Source organism: Anopheles arabiensis, chromosome 2 (assembly GCF_016920715.1).
Source record: "Anopheles arabiensis isolate DONGOLA chromosome 2, AaraD3, whole genome shotgun sequence".
Classification (NCBI taxonomy): Eukaryota; Metazoa; Arthropoda; class Insecta; order Diptera; family Culicidae; genus Anopheles; species Anopheles arabiensis.
The window spans coordinates 102,628,072-102,653,115 of NC_053517.1; the positions used below are offsets into that span (position 1 = coordinate 102,628,072).

The 25,044-nt window shown below is 46.7% G+C and overlaps 1 protein-coding gene across 1 annotated transcript in view; it reads left to right on the plus strand.

The window, feature by feature from the left end:
- LOC120896437 overlaps window positions 1-25,044 on the plus strand; it is a 137,502-nt gene that overhangs the window by 31,783 nt on the left and 80,675 nt on the right. The window contains exon 3 of the mRNA XM_040300565.1: window positions 18,473-18,565. Within this exon, the coding sequence (XP_040156499.1) occupies window positions 18,473-18,565 (93 nt within the window). The remainder of the gene's footprint in view (window positions 1-18,472; window positions 18,566-25,044) is intronic.

Consider the following 25,044-nt stretch of genomic DNA (forward strand, 5'->3'; position numbering starts at 1 on the left):
GCAACTGAAGCGACAGTTCGGGATGAAAAGCGAAGGCAAACAAAAAATGCCACTCGGAAATTGAAATTAATTTCACAAACATTTTTTTTTTTGTAGCTTCATCCTCTCTTCTGTGCTGTTGCTCGTGTTTTTCTTTGCATACTGCTTTTTTTAATTGTCGATTCTATAAGCGTGTGTATGTGCGTGTGTTGGTGAGAGTGTGTCTGTGCAATTGCATCTATTTTTTTGTCCACAAACAGATTGTGCATCCCATTGGCGGTGTGCATTCACCATCGTTGCAGTTTCTTCAAAGCATTCTCCTCCCTTTCCCTGCCACTGTAGCTGCTGCTGCTCAATATATTTATTATCATGGAAATTTATTAATTTTACAAATGCAAACAGAAAGCAGAAATTGAGCAGAGAGCTGGCGGTGAGGTTGGAAAGGGTTGCAAAAAGGTAGCGAAAAAAAACACTGACAAAATAAAGTGCTTCAGAGCAACAACCAAATTCGAAAAAAAAGAAAGCAACACGGAAAAAACAGAAACACACACACAAACGCATGCCATGAAATGCAAAGCAAACAAAATTGAGCGAAGCGAAGATAAAAAATACATCATGCAAAACCAAACAAAAATAATCATTCAACATCGGCGCGCGCACACACACACACACTTTTACTCAGACCCAGAAACACCACCGGTGAGCGCAGAAAAGGGAAATTAATTATTTTTCCAATTAAAATTTAATATAAATGATAAAAAGGGACCCCCGCCACAGCCTTCATCGGGCTCCATTTTCCACCCAGCGCCAAAACCCCATTTGCCGGCCATTGAGTTAATACGTGTCTATATTTGCTTTACGAATAGTAGATTCCTTTTATCTTGCAAAAATAAAGCAGGAAAGACAAAAAAACAGTGCCATTCCACCCATTTTGCTCCATTTGCGTGGGACTCATCATCCGGTGCAACCCACTTCTGTGGAGGTGAAAAAAGGACAAACTCAAAAAAGAAAATGCACAGGTGAAACTTCCACCCCATCCCTAACCAGATCGTGTGGGGCAGATCGAGATGAATAAAAAATCAACCAAAACCGGTTAAAATAACTGCCCCACAGCTGCACACGATCACAAACCGCCCGTGTGCATGCAGGAAAAAAACACACACACACGCGCGCAGAGTTTATTTCCGGTAGTCCAGGGTTTCGGGGGAAATGGAAACCCACAATGCCATCCGGGTGGAAAGGCGAAATAAACCTATCAACCATTTGTGTATGGCAGCTCGATTGGATAGTTTTGTTTTTCCACTCACCAAACAGTCTCCAACATCTCCTCCTCACATCCATTTGCACCGCGTGGGGCAGCCACTTGATCGCCACTTCCATAGAGTGTACCGAAAAATGCCAAATTGTCATCGAACGAAACAGGAAAGAGTATTATTCTGAAGTGTTTTACCGTAAATTACACCTCCGAGGCAAATACGGTACTGAATTCGAAAGGAAAGATCAGGGTTGCGTACGAGTTTGAACGGTTTAAAAATGCGTTCAATTCAAGACTGTGGGTCCTACTACTGCACGCCGGTGTTCGAGGGCTTCACACTAAAAGTGTCGTTTTGTGGAAGTTCTCCCCGAGGGCAAACATATTTTCACACCAAGCCTTTACAGCGCACAGTGAGGGGTTACGTATTCCTACGAGTTTGATGCAAAAGTGACGATAAGGACGCTCGCTTAGCTTACTCAGCCAGCAAGGGGGTAATTCGGACATTTGGAAGAGTGTGGTAAGAGCTTGGCAACGATGTGCGTGTAAAGTAAGTGTCAGAGGTGATGTCCTTTAAACGCTGTTTAGAACATTGATATGCCTCGGGCAATTTTGAAGGCAATTTCAAGATCAAAAGCCACTCGATTGAACGATTTCGGGACAGATGTAGCGCTTGGGAGGAGTTTTACTGTAACGTTCACGATGATAGATATTTGGGCGTTACTTTCCATACAATTATTGCGTTCTTGTGTACAAATTACCCCAATTACTTGAAGTAAAGTATGTTCTGGAAGGAAATTTACTCATTTCCTAGCCTTTCTCTTCCATTGGGAAGCATCTTCCCATCAAGATACGAAACGCAAAAAAAGCCCTTCCACAACAAACTATCGCTTGCCGGGGCGGCTCCGTGTCCCGACAGGAAGACGCGATAAGACGCACTCGCGAATGGCGGCCAGATTTCCTTAAATGACCATCGCACAGACAACAGCCGTCCGTCGTCTGACGTTTCCTCCTACCATCCTGTCCCTTCCAATGGGTCATGATTTTACCCGTTTGTCGCCAAATCGCCCAAGCGCCAGATGGAAAGTGGAAGCAACCCGGGAAGCAACCCGGGAACAACAGCAATAAAAAAAGAGTCGCACCAACCAGCCAGACCCAGACCTGCAGTCCTATGGCTACATCAATTCCCGAAACCGATGACTTCCAAACGTTAGAATCTCAACCCCGGTGTGCGTATGCATGTATCTCTCCCTCTCTCTCTCTCTTCCCACGAAAACGCGCAAGCAAAACGTGTTTTTCCATTCCGATGCCATCCGTCCGGCGTGGAACCCCCGGAATGTCCACGCGAAGGAAGGTTTGCGCTTGCTTCCCAACGTTCGCTTGGTTGGGAAAAATGCCGTTTGCCCGTTGAGTTGATTTTCATTCTTCGGCAGAGGTCTGCTGCATCCACCCAGCAGCCACAGGTTCTCATGTTTGCCCTGCGAGACAGATCGTAAAGGAGGAGGAATGGTGGCGTTCGATGAGTGACGACTCGGTCTCGTTCTCGTCGTTCGCTGTCGCCCGTGACATGTGACAGCCTAACGGAAGCGATATCTCGATTGCCTATCCACCTAGGAGATGTCATATGCAAACGGTTGTTTTGTGTTTTTATTGAAGTTTGCTGTGTGTATGCATCATTGGGATATTGAAGATGGAAGTTATTGGACAATAGCTAGTACTATATCTTAAAATTTGGAGTGTAATATTGTACCAAAACTTGTCATTTAAGCTCAACTGAATGACTAGTACATTGTCACACCATTCGAAAGCAATAAAAACGACGATCGCCTTCTCCTCGCCATTGCAATGAAGAGATTTCGCCAAACAACAACCATCCGTACATCACACACTGCTGCCATTCCTGCTGCCGTACGTGAGAGATTCTACCTTCACCACCGGAGGTGCTCCAAAACCTTTCTCGGTCGGTATTGATCGGGAACTGTACACCGTCCCCCTCCGTCGTGCACCATCATCTCAATCCGGTAGGGCATTCCAATTCCTTGGGGAATGGCTCGCCGTCGATGCACCGGGCGAAACGTGAATGAACGTGTACCCGTGCATTCCTTCCTTGCTTTGCTACCGTTGGGTTCCGATCCACTCTCCAGCCGAGACGCCACCGAAACCGATGCACCGGTAGCAGCAGCATCGGCAATATATCGCAACAAGACCTTTCTCATCTTATTCTTTCCAGCGTGGACCACTCATAATTGCACCATCGCGCAAAACGGTGGCGTTGTGATTTATTGCGATGCCGGAATTTGTCTTGTATCAATTAGACTGTCTCTCTTTACGTTCCCTTGCCTTTTGTGGCACTCTGGAACGGATCCGGAGAGACGCCACTGATGCTTTTCTTGTTGTGATACGGTCTGCTTACACACACACGTACGGAGACGCAGGTCTCTGACATAAATCAACGAAACAAACCATCTTCTAGGCTCTCATGGTCATACCCATATGGCAACAGGGGATTCAAGCCCTGTATCGTCTGTAAACAGAGTGAGGAGGAGCTCCTTCCGGGTTGCGGAAAAGAATTGACATAAATTAGCCAATTGTTGGGTTTGGGTACACCTTGTTACGCCGAGTGCTGGTGATGGTCTAATTATCGTCCTGACTATGTATCCTGTGTGTATTTACAGGCTCACCCTTCTCGGAACAAGCTCGCAAAGGGTCAATGCTTGTTTTGGTGTCGATTCTTTGAAAAGGGGATTTTCTCCCAAAACGAATCAATCGGAGAGGAGTTTGCGCTTTCCCCTGAAAGAAAACAATCGATGTCGTTGTGCTGTTAGTTGCGTCTTCTTGGGAAGACGCAGCCCTGGTTTTGCAGAAGTGTTGGCAATATATCTTCACAGAAATGTATCAGAATTTCATGTGAATATTACTTAAATAAGCCATGTTTTGCAAAAACGAACCCCCCTTTAAGTCACCCACAGCTATAAGAAAACGAATTTCCCTCGAAAATGTCCTACGTGCTGCAATATACGTCCCATGTATCGGCCACGCGACTTCCTTCTCTGCACACATTCACTTCCCCTGCCGTCTAATAACAATCATCTTAACGTACTACCATGCCGGCGTCCCTTCGCAATCTTCTACACTCCCACTTTCTGCTGTCGGTTTCACTTTCATCGCAAAACGGAAAGGAACCGTCGTACGCCAACGTAGCCGTTATTATGTCACGCAATATATTGCAAAAGTGCGGCTAATATGCGCATCTTCGTTGCGGATTCGGTCCGCCATACGGCGACGGGTGCCTAAGTGTGGCTAAATTGTGATCGGGAATACGCTTACGTGATTGTACCTGCTAATTGGGAAGAAACCGACGCGCCGTACATCTCCTAAATAAAGGTTAATATTGGAAGTTTTGTGACGTTTGCTTCAAAAATATTTCCCTAATAGCTTATTATTTCTGTACCATCCCACCCGGTGGCAATAAACCATAATAAAAAGCGATAAATTTCTGTCCATGGTTACCTCACAATTAATGCACACGCATCTAACTGCGACCCATTCGTCAAATCGGTCGCGTGCGCTGGTGCTTCCCATTTCTGCACCCACAGGTTGAGGGGCGATCGAAGCATCTTTTTTGCCTTTTTCGTTCCTTTCAGGGATATAAGAAGAATGATAGAACTTTTTCCGGGATCGGGTCCGATTCTCGGGGGACATTTGTAATGGCAAACATTCGCAGCGACCGGATGCAGCGTATGGCGCAAGCCAGCTCGCACCGGGACCGTTCTGCATCGTGCACTCGCAACAAATGTCCGATAAATAATGATAATGATATAGCAAATTAAATGTCAACGCCTACTCAAATCATGCCCATTCTTTTCGTGCCTTTCCATCCTTACTTTGTGCTCTCTCTCTGCTCCGTGTTTGTTTCCTTGCCGGCTGCTGCGAGGAGTTGAATTAGGGAGCAAGCAACGAACCGTCCGTCGTCGGACGCATTTGATAAAAGCAACAACACGGGAAACCATTTCGGGGTGTTGCATTACAGGCTACCACCATTCGAATGCAATTTCGCTAAGGTTCGGGCGCGGGTCACACTGACCGCTGCGCTTTCGCGCTTTCTTTCCGCTTTCACAAAACACCAGGCCACACAATGCACACTCGTACGTAATTATGTCACTCATATCGTTTCCTATGTTTTGCTGCTCTTTTTTTCCTCTTTTTGCTATCGACTGCAACTGGGAAGGGGAAGGGCATGGTGTGCCATAAATAATATTGCGCAAAAGGAAGTGTCGACACATCCGCGTAGACACGGCACATGATGACCATTCGACCGAAGAAGGGAAAAATTCACCCTCCCAGCAAAGGCGCTGCAAGATACCCATAGAGACCGGCGAAGGCTCTGCAGCACCATTCATTTAAATGGGACCCAGCGGCCAGTAATCGGAAGGATCAGTTCGCTTTCGTTTTTTTTTTTTTTTGGGCTGGTGCGTGCTGCTCCGGCTGACATGCCGAAAGTATCATTTATCATATTTGACTGCCCCCGGACTGTGAGCGCGATTCGGAAATGACCCTTCGTGATCGTACGCATTGAAACGCCTTCGGCCGGCGCTGGTCCTTTCGGCCGTTCGAAAACGTTTAATTGTGCCCATGGTGTGCCACGGCGGTGGTGGTGGTGATGATGATGACGGGGCGCGAGAAAAGTTCCGTTTTATGCGACACCCCGCGTTTACACGCACACGTTCCCGGTAGCTTTGCGAGCAACCATGGCTCAGAGTTGCGTGATTCGATGACGTTTCAATTTCGCATTCAGTTCTCTCTCAGTGTGTTTGTGTGCTCATGCACCGTCTGTACCAAAGCAACAGACAAAATACCCTTTTAAAGGTGTCTTTTTTCCTATAAAATCACATCGTAGTTTCGCTTTTTTTTCTTATTTTTTCACTTTGTTTCTACAATTCGTAAGCCGTTTTTTTTTTTTTGGTGCGAAAAGTAAAGGAAACAACAGTCTGTCTCTTTGCAGTAAAATGCGCACCAGCACTGCCCCCCGATCAATAATGCCCCGAAGGAAGTGGTGTTGTTGCAGCAAAGGCCCCGGTCGAACCCTCCATGTCAATAAACCCATTCATCGTTTTCGGCACTGTTCGCAGTTGCTCCCGGGGAAACTGAACCTTCCAAAGAATTTGCCAAAATGACAAAAGACATCTTCCGTAATCACATTGAACAGTTGCTTGGGAGGTATTTTTGCTTCCTTTTTTTCTGCTGTACTGTATGCACTATCTCTTCTCTTCTATTCTTTCTGTTACTTTATTTACTTTACAATATCACCCTAAAGCGAGACCCCGGTGCGAAGCACCGCAACGCAATCGCCTCCGAGCGATGTACTCTCCTGTGTGCCGTTTAATTTAATCGTCATCTTCATTGACTCTTCGCGAACGAACGGGAAGGGACGGCGGTGAATTTGAATACCAAACCAAACCTAGGAAGAGAGGGGGTGGGGAGGGGGCTGGCGTTGCATTTTCCCCGGTTGAGAAAAACTAATACCCTTCCCCCGCCGGTTCGTTTCGGTTCGTTTGCCTACTCGACGGTTGTGAAGAATCGACCCTAATTTTCCACCACAATTGAAGGCGCTTGACGGCGGCGCTGAATGCGTTTGCGTTACGCGCCCGCCCTGCGTCCTGCGTGACGCATTCTTTTATTTCTCCCTCTTTTTGGTTGGTACGCAAAACAGGGGGCGCATCAGTACCCCGGGTGTGCAATTATGTTTATCTTTCTCAGCACCCGCGCCCGCGCGCGCGCCACCGTGTGCATTTTGCTTCCCTGTGCGCTTTCCGTCCCAGTCGGGTAATATTTCTCGTGCAGGGGTCGGTGCAGAGCGAGCGGCATGTTGTGTTGTTGGACAGGTTCAAAAAGCCGTGAAAAATAACATTTCAATCCGATGGCACAGAGCTAAGCAAAACACACCAGAGCCGGAACAAGGAAGCGGTTGACTCGCTATTTGTGAGGGATTGTGATCTTGTTTTTTTTTTCGTGTGTGTCTGTGAGAGCTGATCGAAAGGACAGTGCAAAACAACAGGAAAGACAGCCTTCTAGCCTCCTTCGATGATGAGACGGTGCGCGGTGATGATGCACGCACGGGTTTTCTCGGTACGCTTTTCGATTAACCAGATTTTCCCGGGGCACTTTCACCTTCCACCTTCACCGCCTTCCACCGGCGGACCCAATGGTGGTGCGCGCTCGTACGCGTACTTACACGGGACGTGCCCGGTGGAAAATCCTCGTGGAAAAATTGCTCCATTATTTCAGCTGATTCCGGTCGCTGCCGCGAGTGCTGCAGCAGCATTGTCGCTCGAGCGGGTGGGTGGTTGGGCTGGCCTATAGCTTATCTGTGTGTTTTTCTATTATTCAAGCACTTTTCAAGCTCACCACTTCAGTCGCGGGAGTGCGCGCTTGCACGTTTGGAAGGCTCCGGCAACTACCGCGTGGCGGGTAATAATATCGAGGTGAAGCTGAACAAAAAAAAACGAACGTCCCACAGATGGTTAATAATAAATTGATCCAACAAAGTGTGCTGTTTGCTGAAAGAGCCGCTCTCGTCGGGATTGGTTCGATGGAGCGGAGGTTTTACCCGTAAGCGAATGATTTGTTATTGGAGTTTCAATCAGGACCTATGAGTACGAGCAATTATGGCACGGTTTAAAGATAATTAAATTATTACTTGCATCCTTTGGATGTTAAAAAGGATTGCTAGAACAGAACGGAATGATGCCATTGCTGGTGTTTTGTGGCAAATGAATACATTGAACGTAGGATAGGACAGGATCTGATGTAAACATATTCAGCAGAGCCATTTTAAAGTAAAAGAACATTTAAGATCCTGGAAAACCTCAAAATCTTGACAAATCTTAACGAAATTAAACTCCAAAGAACCTATATTTAACTCTTAGTCGAATCTAGAATCAATGATTATAATTATCACAGCTCATACTTTTGACGGCTTGAGTTCTTGGACCACACGATCGCAGAGACTAAGTAGAGCATACTTAATAAAGTGATTGAGCAAGAAGTGATGCCTTAAATAATTAAATGAATGGCTAAAAGACAACTACTGAAGTCACCAAAAGGTGTCAAATAGGAAGTCACCATTATTGATGTTGTATTTACAATGAATAATATTTCTGAATATTTATGAGACTACGAAATATGTGTTAAAAAATATTATTAAATTAATTTGAAGCTTTAAATGACAATAGAAAAGAACAGAAGGTTTAAAAAGTTCCGGGTTCATTGCACGTTCCAAACCTTTCTGCATGCTTTCTTTAAAATAATGAAAAAGGGCTAGCAGCGTGCCTCTTTTCTAGGAACTGCTCAGTCTTTAAAACAAATTACCCTCCACCGTGTTTCACTGTTTCAGCATAATTTCTAATAATTTACCCTCGTGTCTTTCGAGCGTACCTCACACGTACCCATCCATTGCCACATTGGGCTCGCGGAAGGAGCGCGAGAGAAAAAGGCGATTGCTGACAACCTATCCACGGCCAAGCACCGGCTCACACCCGCCACTGTCAACCATGCTTTCGTGCTGTCAATTTATCTCAATAAATACACGCCATTTCGGTGAGCGAAAGGCTAACCCTCCTCCCCATCCATCCTGGCAGAAGATCAAATGAGATGATTAATAATGTCATTTGTTTTGCACGAGAAGGGCACAATGCCGGAAAGACGAAAAGTGATCCCGAAACGAAGCCCAAAAGAGGCGTTTTCTGGGGCCTGCAAAACAGCAGACGGTCAAACTCATCTCAACTTGCTTGTTTTTTGCTTGCAACAGTCTGCAGTTTGTGTGAAGAAAAACATGAGTATTTCAGTCCTTGCCAGCTATGCGCCCGCTTGCTTGTGGGCTTTTAGCTCGGGGAACAAATTAAAACCACGAAGCTTACCCATAAACCCAACGCTCCCAAGGATAATGTGCAGTGCCTGCAGCATCACCCGTTCTTGTGGCTCTAATAAGACACGATAATTGCAGCAGCACACGCCAAAACAAACACGGACAAAATGGGTCTCGATTTCGGGGTTTCGGGAGCCTGCACGGACACTTGCACCAGATCCACTGGACTGGATTGGAACCGAAACCGCGGACACCGTAAATTGCCCGGTGCTCGTACAATTATCTCGCTTTTTTCGCTCTTTTCCGTGGACCTCGCAAATGCCCGCCAGCGTTGCTTAAGCCCGATTGAACGTAAACGACTTGGCAGTCGAAACCTTTCAGCAGTGTGTGTGTGTGTCACCGGAGTGATCAAAGTAGGGGCCAAAACGAAGAAGCGGAATCCTTCCAGAAATTTAGTCCCCCTGTTTTTGCTACCATTTTTGCCCGATGATTATGGGGTATGTTGAAATATTTCAATTACACCTCTGTGCCCGGGCCCATGGGCCAGATGGACAATTGTACGGACAAATGCGGTGGCGCCTCGGGGCAAACAGACTGAAAGACTGGCTGGTACGCAGAAAACTACAGCACCGCGTGACAACGCCTGAATGATGCTGGGGAGATTAGCGGATGCTCGCCTTAGGGCGCTACCATGGGAAGGAGGATTGCTTCTCTGCTTTCTCTGACGTCCTCCGATCAAATCTTCTGATTGAAAACGAATTCTGCCATTGTGTGCCCATTAAACACGCACAGAGACACGGGGCAGAGCATTTTGCTCGGGCGACAGTCGCATTGTTGGCGCGTTCAATCAAAACGTAATTCCTTAATGTCCTCCGGAGGCAAGGATCGGTTTGCCACCGTGCTGTCCGGGGGATTGGGTGGATTAGCTTGCAATGCGTTTTCCGTATTTCAAACTCCGACATCCAAACCATCTGGAGTCTAGGGTAACTGTTTTGAGGTCGTTTCCACATGTCTTTGATCGGCGAATTGTTAGAAAGATTCTTCCAAAAACAAACCAGCGATTGCGCCTGTTTAAACCACGTATCGTGCGCATTGTTTTCTCAACGTGACACTGTTCCCGTACGTCGGTTGTGTTTTGGAGTTGTCTCTATTTACACTTCCACGGGATCAGATCACCTTCGATAAACACTTGTCACAATTGTATCTCTCTCTGTACGCACTATAGACACAAAACTGCACACATCAAAACAAACCAACACACCACTTCCTGCCCGGCAGCCAGCGTGGGAGACCAACCAGAAGGGAGATAGGACTTCACCAAATTCACCCTTCGATGAGCGCCACAGTCGAACGCTGAAGGAAGCTGCTAACGAGCAGACGGAAACGTAAAACACGAGTATCACGCACGGCAGACCAGAAGTCTCCGCTCGGAGCTCTTCCCAACAACAACCCTTTTAATAATTCATCTAATATTAAAAGTTTTCCCGAGCCGGGCATTAAAATCAACACCCCTGGTGCTGCTGATATGACGTGACCAAAAGCGCCAGGGCAGCGATTCTTCACCCTCGTCCTATCGGAGTTTCGGGGCGAGATAAAGGGGTTACTAAACCCCGTGCAAAGTCCACGATGATGACAATGGTACGGTGCGGTACGCCAAACAGAACTAAATCGACTACCTTGAAATGGATGAGGGAATGGAATGAAGTCTAGTCCCTGCCGGTGGTTTTCTTCCAGCCTTTCAGGCGAAATGTTAACGATAATCCTTTTGTGCTGTCATTGTTTGATTAGAATCGAGCACCCACCGGCAAGGGCTGCCGCCGCCCGACACTGTATGATTATTTTGATAAATGAATCAAGTACCATCGCGTACAAGACTGTGAAGTTGAGGGGTAAAGGTAGATGCCAACCCTTTCGCATTGGCTGCGAGGTGTTTGGGACGATAATCGAAAATCGGAGATTTGGCGAAGAAGATCAGTCAATCGATTATGAGTTTGGGATATTTGCTTTTAATTTAGAAACAACCCTTCAAGGTGTTTGTACATCACATGTCAGAAGATGGCTATTAATTTATTGACAAAGTATTGGAATGAAAGAGTGAAGTGTCTCCGATTCCCGTTTGATAGGACTCGCAAAGCTCAAAAGAAATAAACCCTTTCGCCTAACCTCAACTCATTTGACAAAGTTTCGATCGTCGAGCGTCTGCCCCAGAGTCTGTCCCAGACATCTGCACCAGACACCACCAGGGCCCCACAAAACATGTAATTCTGGTAGCACACACCTTTTGGTCTGCTCTTCCTTGTACCCGAGCCGTACCCGAGATCCGAGACTGCTGATAACGCGGAAGCGATTGAAGCGATCACTTACCAACGAAACGGTGTTGCCCCACGGTTGCGATAATAAACGGACGGACGGGCGGACACAAGCCGGCGTGCAGATGACCCTGCAGGCCCCGACGACGCAAGACGGACGGCCACATCGTAAAGCGTCGCTCGGAACAATCTGTTGATGGTTTTGCTGCTTACTGGTTCGCAACATAAAACACGTTCTTCATGCGTCGCGTGAAGCTCGTACTCGCGGCAGTGCGAATTAATCCATCGGAAGAAGACGACTCTTGGAGAAGGATCTGACCGTTGTTCGTCGTTTCAACGTGTCTTCAGCAAAGGTGTCTTGAGGCGTCGGTGCAAAAGGGATATGGCAAAGTTTTGTGCAGCCCTTTTCGGGTGTGGATATCGACGTGTACTTCATCAACGTCATTACTTTGCGGCTCATTCTTACGCTGCATGTCCCGAAGCGATACAGATTTTAACTTTTAGCTCTCGTGCATTATAAACCGGCAAAGGATGATGATGATCATCACGAAGATGATGGTGTTTTGGATACGCAAAATGCTGACTGCTGGCTGGTATTCTATTTTTACTTGACTGGTTACTTCCTTTTCCAAAGTCTTCCCATGTCCAGAATATCCCTAAACATTGACCAAATTGTGTTTGCACTTTTGCTTATCTCTATCGTACCGGAACCTCAAAATGTACAGTAACTGGTAAAGGGAATATACCAACCAGGACCATTTTTTTGTTGTTGCTGTTGTGCTATATCAAACAAAGACAATTTACTCCTCCGCACGGTTAGCCTGTTAAATCCCGTGCGCTCTTAACCGAGGCGTTGCAAATCGTACCCACGAACACACGCAAAAGGGGTTCTTACCCCTTTTTTATCATTGCGTTTCCCAGTGCTACGGCGTGAAGCTGCGAACAACAGGGATTTCCCATCCTCTTGGGTTGGAAAATATATTTCCCTAAAATCTTTACACCCCATTGCCAGCGACGTGCGTCTCGTGAAAGGCAACTTATTTGCCTTCAACACACAGCAAGCGCGCGCTCGCGCGGGAGAAAAAGAGCAATTAAACCCTCCCCCGGAGGTGGCGAAGGCAACAAGACAGCACCCTCAGACGTCGCTCAGTACCTCAGCCTCAGTCAGCTTGCTCCCTCAGGCTCAAACTCACTGACAATAAAAATGTCTCAGAATTAACTGGGCTCCCCCTGCCCTATCCCAAATGGTACCTCGCCGCCGTAAGCGCTTCATGAGCGTCTCGATCATTAATCAAACTCCCGTTTGGCTGGCTAAATACTAATCCGTCATCATCGCGGTGCGCGCCCGTTGCGGCCATGCGCCACGCCACTGAACGCGCGTTTCCGGCAGGCGGACGGGAGTGTTGAGCTGCGATAGGAAGCGGACGGTTGATGGGTGTTTTAAAAACTATTTGTCACCGTTTAAGTAGGCGCGATGAAAAGACGGGCGCCGGGCTTCAATAGTGTCCTATCATCGTGTGATTGCGCGGCTTTATGCGAAACACTCGAAGAGAGAACGAATGTAAAGGCTATTTTAGGAAGTTTCTTTCTAAAAAAAAAAAACAAACACCATGTGACTAATATTCGCAAAAATGTGTCTCGTTTCCAGCCTGGGATCGATTCTTTTTCCCGCCTTCCTTTTCAAATGCCACCAACCACCAGCACCGGCTCACGATTAGCCGAACGGTTGGCCGCTAAATGGAAACGTTTAAACTTTTAGCACATTCCGATAGCGAGCTGACAGGTTTGGCGGCAGCCGGATAAGCCGTACACTGGTGTGCGGGCAAGCCAGAAACCCCCTGCTAAAGAGGAAATGCAAAAAAGCCGGACACCGGACTGGCTCCTTCCACGCCCGTCGGCAACAGAGCTCATAAATCAGTGGGCACAGGGAAAAGTGCGTCCAGATTTGGCACTTAAACACAGCGACAAGTTGTGGGTTTGAATCGGCCCGAGAGACAAGCGAACTTGGAATGAGCGGCTAAATATTGAACAGCACTTTATCGCACGGAGCTGGAACTGAAGGCTCACCGCTAAAAGCAGGCAGGCTCGTTGATTGATTTGCGTTTTGGTGGAAGGTGACAAGATTATGAGCAAATTTATTGCTTGCTTCAATTATCGGCAGTCATTATTGGCAAACTTTTAGGTGATGTGCTCGCAAAAATACGCGTAAAGCTCACGAAATGAACTCATAAAACTCGGCAGCATCGGGACATCTTTCCCATGCGAACAACGCTCTAATAAATTGCCCTCCCAAAGAGATCTCAAACACACACTCACTGAAGCGTAACACAGACATCCATTAACATTGCTGTATTATTATAATTACTGCGGCCGCTCTTTCTGGCGACAAGGAGCTGGTGGCTTTGGTGTTAGACATTCCAGCCGCGCTGTCGACGGTGAATTTTTGTTCGTTTTTTTCGGATTTTTATTTCATCTTAGCTACTGTCCCAATGTTCCAATGTCTCGCCGTGTGTCCAATGTCTCGCAGTGTATCCCAAGAAAAAAAGGATGTCTTGAAGCTTTTTGGTGCAACACGCACCGTGCACCGTGTCGTTTGGTGCTTGGCCATTCATCTTTCCACGCGACTGTACGCCGGCAAAAGGTAGAACATGGGCCGAAAAGGACGTTTGGTGTTGCTCTTCTTGGGCTTGTCTTTCGTCTCCTTAGCGCTGCATTTTTAATCAAGTCGTAAATGAGCCTGGGTGGACTTGCTGGACAGTCTCCGGCAGCTTCGCTGCTACTGGAATTTAGTGCGAATGTCATTAAAAAAAAGAGCTGCAACCGAATCTTTGCAAGGTTGATTTAGGATGCGGTATATTTTGGATTTTTTGTTGTTTTTCTGTGATCAGGTACAGGTTGAGTCATGCGAGGGAACATCAAGATGCAGCAAGAACAAACCCCCGAAAAGAGGAAACAAAAGAGCGTCTTTCAACGTGCTTTGTTTGCTCCTTCCTTCTGAGTTCTGACATCGCAAACGCTTCAAAACACGCAAGCGCGATCCTACGCAAAACACGTCACGCCAAAGAAATCAATCATAAGTCATACAGGAGACGGCGCACTGTTCTAATTCGTCTTACGCCTCCTGCGAAGAGTGCAAAACAAAACCACTCCCGAGTGTCTGCGTACGTACGTAGGTCTCCGACGGCTTGGTTTGGTGATCCAGCACGATCGTGGTCCGTAATTTCGTTTTGTCTTTACCCGTTCACCCAATGTGATCTGTATCGATCGCTGGAATGTCTTCAGCAGGCAGGGAGACAGGGTTCGGGTATTGTGTCTATGTCTGATTTCCGTCTTCAACCCCTTCACCCGATCACTCAGTGGGTGTTTTGGGGCGAAAGGCGCACTCGAATAAGGACAGCGTCACAACAATGTCTCTGGTGGGCAGGGATGCAGGGATGTGGGACATCCCCGACAAGGGATCGGTCGGTTGGGCGGTGGAGGAGACGGCTGTCTTGGCAATTGTCTTGCCCAGGGAATCATGGCACGTCACCGGCAACGATCCGTGGTACACGTTTTGACATTTGTTCGTATACGATCGATCTTCATGCGACAAGAGAAATGGCAGAGCAAGGAGACGCGAAGGAAAGTGTAAGTGTCTGGATTCTAACTACCACGCCGTGACTGGATGCAGACACGCACCTTTTGCGAAGGAAGGTTGCACAACAACGGGAGAGAAAAAAAACACATCCATCCCAGACATCAATGGTGGAACGAATTGGGATGGTGACAGCAACGGAGCGATGAAGAAAATGTCCCACACTGCAAGAGGAAACCATTGAGTGAGGTTGAGGCATGTAAATATATTGTTAAGTAAGTGTACAAGAATAAGGTCACACCCCTAAGCGAGCCCAAACTTTGATGGGTGTTTGTGTTCTGCTGGGCTGTCGTCGACGAACATTGTCTCAACAAAATGTGTTCTTGTGCGTCCCCAACGCTTTCCTGAAGTTTGTTTATGGCAGCATGGACTTTACGACACAACTTAAATCATATACATTTTACTCCAAACGGCTCCAATAAACAACTATGACGTCGGTGGAACCGAATCCATTCCGTAATAATAGTACGATCTGTTAACGGGCCGATGATGCCGGTCGAATAACATACCTACTGCCAGCAGTCACTCCTTTATGTACTGTTTAATATCGTCTTTTTTGTTGTAAAAAGCTATCCTTTTCCACTGCCTTATCGGAACGGAAGCTGAAACGCACACATAATTATAGACATTCGCTGCACATTTTCCAAGAGTGCGAGCGCCGATAGTAATTTATCAAAGCATGCCCAACAACACATTACACACCAAACTGTGCCCAGTGGTCAACCAAGAGGGTACCCTGACCCCTTCCCGTGGCTGGTCGTTGCTTCGGGGCGTAAAACCATTTCGGTTTGTGCCAAATTTACCCCCCCTCATTTATTTACGTTTACCGCAGCTTGCGCAGCCACTGTACGATCAATAGTCCCGAAAGAGAAACGGTGACAAAATATTGTAATCAATTTTAATAAACTCTTCCAACGGTAGCGCGGAGCCATGTTGCAGGATGAAATGACAGCAAAGAAGCTTCCACGGCGGGGAAAGATGGTTTGCTTTGTTTGTGTGTGGAGCGTTTCGGCAAGATTGTATCGAACGACTTTTGGACGCAGTGGGTTTTCGCAAAAGAAAAACAGCAACAAAAACCAGCAAGATCGAAGAAGACAGCGAACCTTTTTTTGTGTGTATTATGTGTGTTTTTGTGCTTTCGGAGCAACAGAGAGCATTCCATGGGGGGAGCGGGATATGGGGAGTGCAGATATTGCTGTATCGATGACAACCCCCGGGACACGGTTTCGACATCTGACACACGAATGCGACCGCAGTCCACGTAGCAACCGGATCTACGAGCAAACAGTACTGAACGGCGCTGAATTAGTAATCAATCGAGCAGACGACGATCGCACTGGCACCTTTCGATCGCTTCGGTTCTGAGCGTGTGGCTGCTGCCTTCTGCTTTAAAAGGAAAACGCCACAGGAAACAGGATAGGAAGCGAAAGGAACCAAACCCTACACACACACACACACACACACAAACACAGGCGTAACAAGCCGTCAACAAGAAGAAGCATTTTCCAACATGCAACACATGCGCTTCATGCAATGCAGCGACATGCATCCGGCGACAACGACCACGACGACGACGCTAATGTAAATCAGTGGAGGGCGCCATCGCGCAACATTCCCAGTTAGGACATAAGCACGCCAGGTTTTGTGCTGGTTTTGCTGGCCACCAGCCTGCCCGCCACCTTCTCCGCTTTACACGGCCCACCGCAAAACGGGAGGATCACTTGCCCTTGCCAGCTGCCACAGCTGCGTGCGTGCCTGTATGTGATATGATTTACGATTTGTTAAATAATTGCACACACAAACCGAGCAAAAACGCGGACACACACACACACACACACACACACACACACACACACACACACACACACACACACACACACACACACGGGGTCTTGGGGCAGTATCCATGTTTTTGCTCCTCTCTCGGTGGCGGTGACGAGCGGCGGCGGGAGAACGGCGGTTTTGGTGGGTTGAGCAAAAGGGAGAGACTTAGCGCAGGCGCCTCCTACGTGTTTGCGATGCGTTTGAGGCGCACTGCGGAGCGGACGAGCGCAAGCGAGGTGGAGAAGAACAAAATGAGAACATTTTACCATTGCATGTTTGCACCCGCGGGAGGTTTTGTTGAACAGGGGGAGGTGGAGGTGGATCGGCAAGCTGGAAGCTGGTTAATAAATGGTAGACAAATCAGCACACTATTGTGGGTAGGACGATTTATGCGTGCGCCTCTTGCGGCGTTTGTTGCGCTCTTTTAAGTCATATTATAAGGATCATTGAAGAGTTTGCCTCCATTAATTCATTAATTGCGTTGAAATATTAAAAAAAAAATGCACTGGGGTCTCTTTAATGTGAAGTACGAAGGATCTTCTCAGTGGTAAATGACTTTGTTGTCTTCATATTGGAAAAACTGTCTAAATGAAATAAATGTCAAATTCGTTTTTTTTATTCCACATATGTATTTTCTTATTAGCAGTCCTACTTCGGAGCTGCTGTAAAGTGTATTGATCAACGCCTTTGGTGTACTAACATGCTCAGCATCAGTTCAAATCTAGAGTTGATCTTTGTCGTTCTTAGCTGTAGTAAGTAATTAGTAACACATTGAACATAGTCACAAATTTACCAACACTGGCTTTCACATATGATGTCTAGTTATTGTTTCTAACTATACTAAGCAAAGTAAGACGTTCAAACATTAGAACAGAACTCTAGTCTCACACGACGAAAGAATTTGACAGAAATCGTAGAAAATCAATTCAATTCACGCTGGGAATTGCTTCTCCAGTTACTAAAATTACATTATTTTCGACATATATTCAAATGTGTCCTACGCGTCAAACTAGACAAAATCTGGTTTTCTTTCAATTCCAACTCATTTTAAAGGAACATCATATGAACTTGGATCGCGATCTGTTCATCAAATACCTTCCGGGATCGAAACCACACCGATCGGATTATGAAAAGCATTAATGTAAAAAGGATAACCCACTCGTTCGGATCCTACGCCGTTTGCCCTCGTTCTCCCATGCTTATGCTCCTTTGCTTGCAGCTGTACAACTTTATCCTCCGTGTGCAAGTACAGGTAATCCATCCAAAGAGGAATTTGTCCTCTTACGTAGAAAGTATCGCTGCAAGCGCTCCGTACGATCCTACTTCACACAACCCCCGCCCCGGCCACAATCAAAGCCCGTTGTCAAACTATGCAGCAGTAGCGAATTCTGCGTCGTATTATCATCATACACACGCGTGCTTTGTATTCTCACCGGGAAACGGTGTGCGCCATTTCGCTTTGAGCGGAATGACATTAGATTTTTTGTGTTAGGCAAACGGCACAACAAAAAACGTCCACAGACACCAACGACAGCCTAAAAGTGTGCACCGAACCAATGCGTTCGCGTTTGTTCGTTTGTGATTTTACTTTTATTTTATTCTCCTTCCAGCTCCGGCTTTGAAGGTCCGTGCGCCAAGAGGAAAAAGGCTTCTTTCTTGCCACCGCTCCCAGCCAAGCGGGAGAGCATTCATGGGGGACCAAGGTAAGAGCGCAACACACACACACACACACACACACACACTTTCCTAAAAGAAAACGCGCGCCTAAAAGCCTTCGAGAAAGGAAAATACAACCAACAACAACAAAAAACTGCCACTTGAAAGCGGAAGCAACACACACACACACCGGAGGGCACCGCGGGGCAGCGGAACGAACGAAGCATAACTACATAAATATTCAAATATTTTAACATTAGTTTAGGTAAATCCACCACCAGCAGCAACAGCACCAGAGCACACCAAACGTCTGCCAAAATGGGGAAGATGGGAGGCCTTGGGGCGTGCCAGGGGTTCGTTTTCCTTTCGGCCAGCAAAGCGCCAAACGGCTTCCCCACTGTCAATGCGCTTGCCTTTGCCGAACTCGGACTTTCGGTAGGAATTGGATCCGAGATCCTACCTTTTTTGGAGACGATTTGAGATTATGGAAGCAAGGGAGGATCACCCCACCACCACCACCAGGAGGCTCACAAATTCTGTTCTCTCTGCTGGCCAACAGACAGCCAAGATAGCCCGGGATAAGCGGCAGTCTCGAATCCCATTTGCTTCGGTTTGTTTCGACTGTGTGCAAAGGGATTTCCTTTTTTTTTGTTCCAGGGGACACAACACAGCCTTCTGGATTTTATTTTCCTTTTTCGCTTCTCTATCGGCTTTGCTGGCGCGGTCCGCGTGTCTTACAGCGAAACGTGTGTCTTAGATTTCAAACTTCCCGGCTCAAACACACACACACACACATCCAGATCCTTCTCCCTCGAGGGAGGCTTTAAAAAGATTCGGTGAATATTAAAGGGATTTTCCGGGGCGCGGCAGAGAACGGCCCACTGGCAGGTTCGGGTTTAAATTATTGATGAAACTGAGAGCGACTGAACGCGCCGCGCGTGTGGCTGAACCGCGGCGTGAAAAGGCAGGATCGTTGCTTCACTTTCCATTCCTTTCCCTTTGCTCCCCCCCCCCTCCCCTTTTGCTTGGTCTGTTGGTCGTACAAAGCCGTATATTCCTCTACGCGATACGCTATCCCAAGAAAGGAGGAAAGCTCTATCGCTTAATTTTAGTATGCAAATTATGCTTTCACGCTCCCATAACAGGTGTTGAAGGTGGTGAGTTTTATTTTGTCTTAAGAAAATCGCACCAACCGTATTTGGACGTTGTTGAGAGCTCTTGGCTTTTTTTTTCTTCTAGTGGATACCAATGAAAAAGGATAAAATCGTAGCTGGCTCACCAACTGGAGCTGGCCCGAGCTACGCTTTCGTAATGGCGGCCCATATTTTACGGCGCCAAATAAAACTAAGAACGCCATTTCTGCGCTGAATGTTGAAGTCATTTTTTCTACTTTTGGGGAAGATTAGATAAAAACCTGCTAGCAGAAATTGTTGCTAAAAGGCACACAGTATTGCTCCTTTTTCTACACAATGTTTTCCACAATCAAACGTAACTAATAATATGATTGAATAACTACAAAACGTGCCTGCAGCCTGCTACACTGCTACCACAAATGGAAAGGCTAACGAACCCCTTCTTTTTTGCTGTAAAAACCCTCTTCCACAGCTCCTCTTTGATCGTGTCCCATTACGGGGTGACAAATTTCCCCAGAGATTCCACTTTATTGAAATGAAATAATTGAACCGAACGCCCCGAATCTGCCCCACCAACAACGTTTCCTTCGAAACTAAATAAATTTTTGTTTTGATTACTTTGCAACAAACTGTTTATCGGAACTGGGATGGACGAGCATGGCGACCGGTCGCATCAGCGGTGGCTCATCATGGTGGTACCGAGACCCCCGGGAATCCTTCTCCTACTGCTGTCCTGCTACCGGCCTACTGAAAGGATTTGGTTAAGGTGAAGAAGTATAGTGTGCCCCTTACCCTGAAACGCCCTGAAACCTGTGGTAGGATTTCCTCATTTCACGGTCATCATTGAGGGCAATTTATTAGCACAAGTGGTTTTCTCACCCCTTTTTTGTGGGAATCCTTCTTGCTGCCGAAGTGCGAAGGGAGGTGAAAATCTTTGCCAGAACACAGTTTGAATTCCTTCTACATTTTTTGTGGAGTTAGTGCGTTCTGTGCGTGTGTTTTTTTTTCTTTTTACAGCCCAGGAACCCTTTTTTAGCAGCACTATTTATATCTCATCTGGGACAAACCTATGGGGATGGGTGGGTGAAATTGATCGAACGATTCGTGCCCGGGAACCGTTTGCCGAGGTGCAGAACCATTCATAATCCTATCTCTCCGTTCCGTACCGACCATTAAATATTTACAAGCAAATGCCCGTCCAGCCCAAATGCTGCCGATGCTGCTGCTGTTACTGCTGCCCGCTCGACGCAGGGGAAATGGTGGTGCGATTTTGTGAAATCTTTCACGCATATGTTCATGTATTTTTTTTCGGTGTTGTGTTTTGTGTGTAAGTGTGTAAAAAAGTAAAAGAAAAATCGATACGAACGGCCAAATTTTGCCACCATCTGTGACGTGGAATGTTGGAATGGTTTTGGGTAAGGTGAGGCTGTGTGATGATTTGCTTGCAAACAGTTTTACAACGCACAAAATTGAACCATTGTGGCTCAAGTTTGCAGAAAACATCAATATTAAATATTGTTTCGACAATAAATCGAAGTGCGTGTAACGTCTCTCTCGCTAATGGCCATGTCGGGCTGCTTCCTTCCGTCTTTTAGACCAGTCACGTGGCACATTTAACTAAGAATCAGCACACAGTGCAAAGGAAAAAAAAAGATTCAATACAAAAGAATCAATCTCAATCCAAAACCATGGAGAGAGAGCAACGCAAAAAGAAAAACAGTCTACCATCTAAAAAAGAATTACTGTACCGAATGTGATGCAACATCACTGCTCACTAGGCAGTGGGCTAATGTAGTGTCCCTCCCCATTTGCTACACTACACGAGCAGTTGTAATGAACTTATCCAATTCATCGTACATGGTCCGAAGAAAGAAAGCAAGAAAGCCATTCCAAAAAGGAGTCGAATGTGTCCCGTGAACCGATGGCAAAATCCCTGATCCTGATCTGATTATTTTTATTTATAGTTACCGAACTTCTTCATTTCATCCCATGCTACGCAAGGTGGCGAAGCGCGTCGAGCAAAAGAACATCTACCGAAAGCGAAAGCGAATCAACACCTCCAACACAAACGACGGTGGAGACTCTCCTCGGACCACGGCAAGCCACTACAACAAGTGGCGCCATACCATTATCTTATCCACCACTCTACGACTATCACTACACATCCCCTCTGCGTGTAATGGTCCCCTTCCCACCAGCCATTGCCAGCAAACCGGGAACTACTTTCGCAAAGATTCACACATCCGTTTGGGGAAACCGCTCGGCGGGCCTAAGCGTGTTAACTAGCAAAAGTCTTGCGGAAGGAAAATAAGATAAAAACTTCTGCTTTATGCGTTACAGGTTGTCGAGTGTTCGCCCCTCCGCCCGAGTGTCCAGCACTGACCCGACTAGGTTGAGCGGATTTTCTTTATTGATACATCAAACAATCTATTATTTTATTAGATTAGGACACTCTCGCTCCGAACCGTTGTGTGAACAATTCACAACAATCCGCTTATCGGATCGGGAGGAGTTGGTGGTTTGATCTGCCTTCTGACCGATTCCAGCGGGGGGGGATGTTTGGAAGCGTGATAGGCACCTAATAGGCAGGAGCAACGACTCCAATAGTCGTGGAAGATATTTAGAAGATTCGATTAATGGTTGGCATATTGTGCTCCCAACATGCTTGCGTTTTGTTGATATTGAAAAGCTTTATGTTATGTGGTGTCTTTTTAAATTTCAAAAGACCCACGAAAGAGTTGGTCAGTTACAAATGAAGCGACCGAACGCATCGATATTCCCTTTTTTTGCAACGCTTACCCCTACCAAACTGGGCTTTCGCATTCGCGTCACCGTCGCGTCGTCCGTGCTGTCTCGCTCTCCACGTCCAAACGCAGACGATTTATATGAAATAAATTTAATGAAATTCAGCCCTGTCTGTCTTTTGGGGGCCATCAATCAATCCATCAGCAAAATTCAGCTACTGGCAGACTGCTGCTTCCCCCGCTTGCTGTCTATATCGCTTTCTCTTCCTATTCCTCGTTCTATCTCGTGCAAACAGCGGGACACTGGAAACTGCAACCCCGGACCCGGCTGTGCATTGTCAGCAAAATGCAGCAAGCGGGCTCGTCTTCCTCCGTCTGACTAGTGCGAAGACAGCAGCAACAGAAGAGGCAACTCACAAAAAAACCATTGAACATCCTAAGCGGGACGGCCGAGCGTGGCTTAACGAACGGTTATATGCTTGGTGCTTTTTACAAACCTTTCTCGGGCAGTTAAAGACAACCAAACGAGGGATCAAGAAGTCAGCAAAATCAGCAAAAGCTTACTTCAATTGTTTGCACATTTTATCAAACGTCAATTGCGACATCCAAGTGTTGATCTTCCAAAGACAAAAACAGTGTTGGATCTCGTAATATGTTTACCATCCAACTCATAACAACCCTCAATGTCTTAGAATGAGCACAACAATTCTTTTACGCCAAGCTGCAAATCTCCCCAATCACCAGCATCCATTACCATCAAAGGCCGAAAATTAGTCGCACGTAATGGGTTCGACCCCGAGCCGAACCGAACCTGCCCCCGGTGTGTAATGGGAGGGTCATTCCGTTGGTCAACTCACCCAAAAAACACAAAATATTGATACCCAATTGCGCACAATATGTTTAGCTTGGCGGTCTCCTCCGCTTCTTGAACTGCTCGTTGATCGTTTCTCGCCGATTCCCATCCCGATTTTCCCTGCCTTTTCTTACAGGATTGCAGGGCCGGCATTTCGGGCTTCGTTCGTCTTCGTTCCCCGGCAATAATGGTTCCCCGGGGAGGGTGTCAATAGTTAATCTTTATTACTTTTTTTTCCTTTCCCCGGGCTTTCGCAAACTGCACCCGACGCGTTCGTCATTAAAAGCAGCCCGAGGCAGCGGCGAACCACCGGGACTGTGTGATCCGAAACATAAACATTGCGTAATACCGTACACACTTGCCGAGAACTTGCCGTAATAGGAAATCTATCAGTATGTTTGTGTGTGTGTGCGTGTGTTTCGCTTAGGTTCTATTCTTCTTGTGGAAGATTTTTCCTCTCCCCGTGAAACGTGGCCCGGAAACATGTGTACAAACACCCAGCCGTACATTATCCACGATGATTCGGGCTGATTGGTGAGCCGACTGATGCCAAAATCCCTCCCACCTCCCCCTTAGTGTCCAGATTGTCCAGCGTCTTTGAGTTAGGGGAGAGGTGTTTTGAGGTGTTGCGAAACAGCAACAAAAAAAACCCAAATCCGATTCGGCAATCGATATCACATACGGCCCCTTTTGCTGGACGTCCGCTTCTCAACAATAGCGCCCAACAACACAGCCTGGCTTTTAAGCTGTATCCCAACTCCCCCATCTTGACGGCCAGAACATTCGCCGGTATTGATTATTGACTCCCCAGGAATTAATGTCAAAAGAGCAAACATCTTACGTTGACCGATACCCGGGCTTATTGCTGCCGGACTTTTGGACTTTTCGTCGCACCGGGATGAGAAAAAGGGGACCCCGTCTACTCTAATAATGATGGCAACCGATTACGGGAAACAACGCACATTCCGAGCAGCGATAAGATAAGAGGCAGCAGAGAAAGTGAATAGGTCAGTCAGTCTTTTCTTTTGAAGTGCGACTTGTTGATGCGGCCCCCTCCCCGCAGAAGTCGATGCGTTGAAGGATAAGGATGTTTGAAAATCGTTTAACTGATTTATCTTTTGGTAAATACCGTGTCGGGGATAATCGGACGCTGGGAAGTATGTGGATCGAGTGGACTAGTGTTTGGACTTGGACTTTAAATGGTGTGCGTGGCGAAAGCGATGACAAAACAATCCAGTAACGTGTTTGCTAAGCCAGACGGTGATGCAGCTTGGCAAATTGACGATTGCCTTGGAAAAAGTGCAAAAACTGCAAAACGGTCATTTTGTAAAGTCAATAATCTCTTCACACTATTAATTAAGAATATTGAAAGGCATCATAAATATTATTCTAATCTTCCGCAAGTACGCAAACTGGCTGCCACCAGACGGCAGCAAAAACAGTGAAAATAATTAAATTAATCCAATTTGAAAGCCCGAGCCCCGTAAACTGTTTGGCAAAAACGTGGAAATGCCATTACGACGGCTGCTCACGAACAACCTTTACTGTTGCACAATTGACCAGGTAGAAGCAGTTATGGGCAATCGTACCGAGTTTCCAAAAAACAGCACTACCACACTGCAAATCAGAACAAATGGTTCTCGACCATCTTTCGGTATTGTGTTCGGGCGCGATTCCATGCTCCAAATACCTGGCTGGAAGAAGAGATCCAGCCAAAGACAAGGTGAAAGATAATCGTCCAGTAGCGCGTAGATCCAGCAGCACAAGCAAACAAACAGCCAACCCGGAACAAGAAA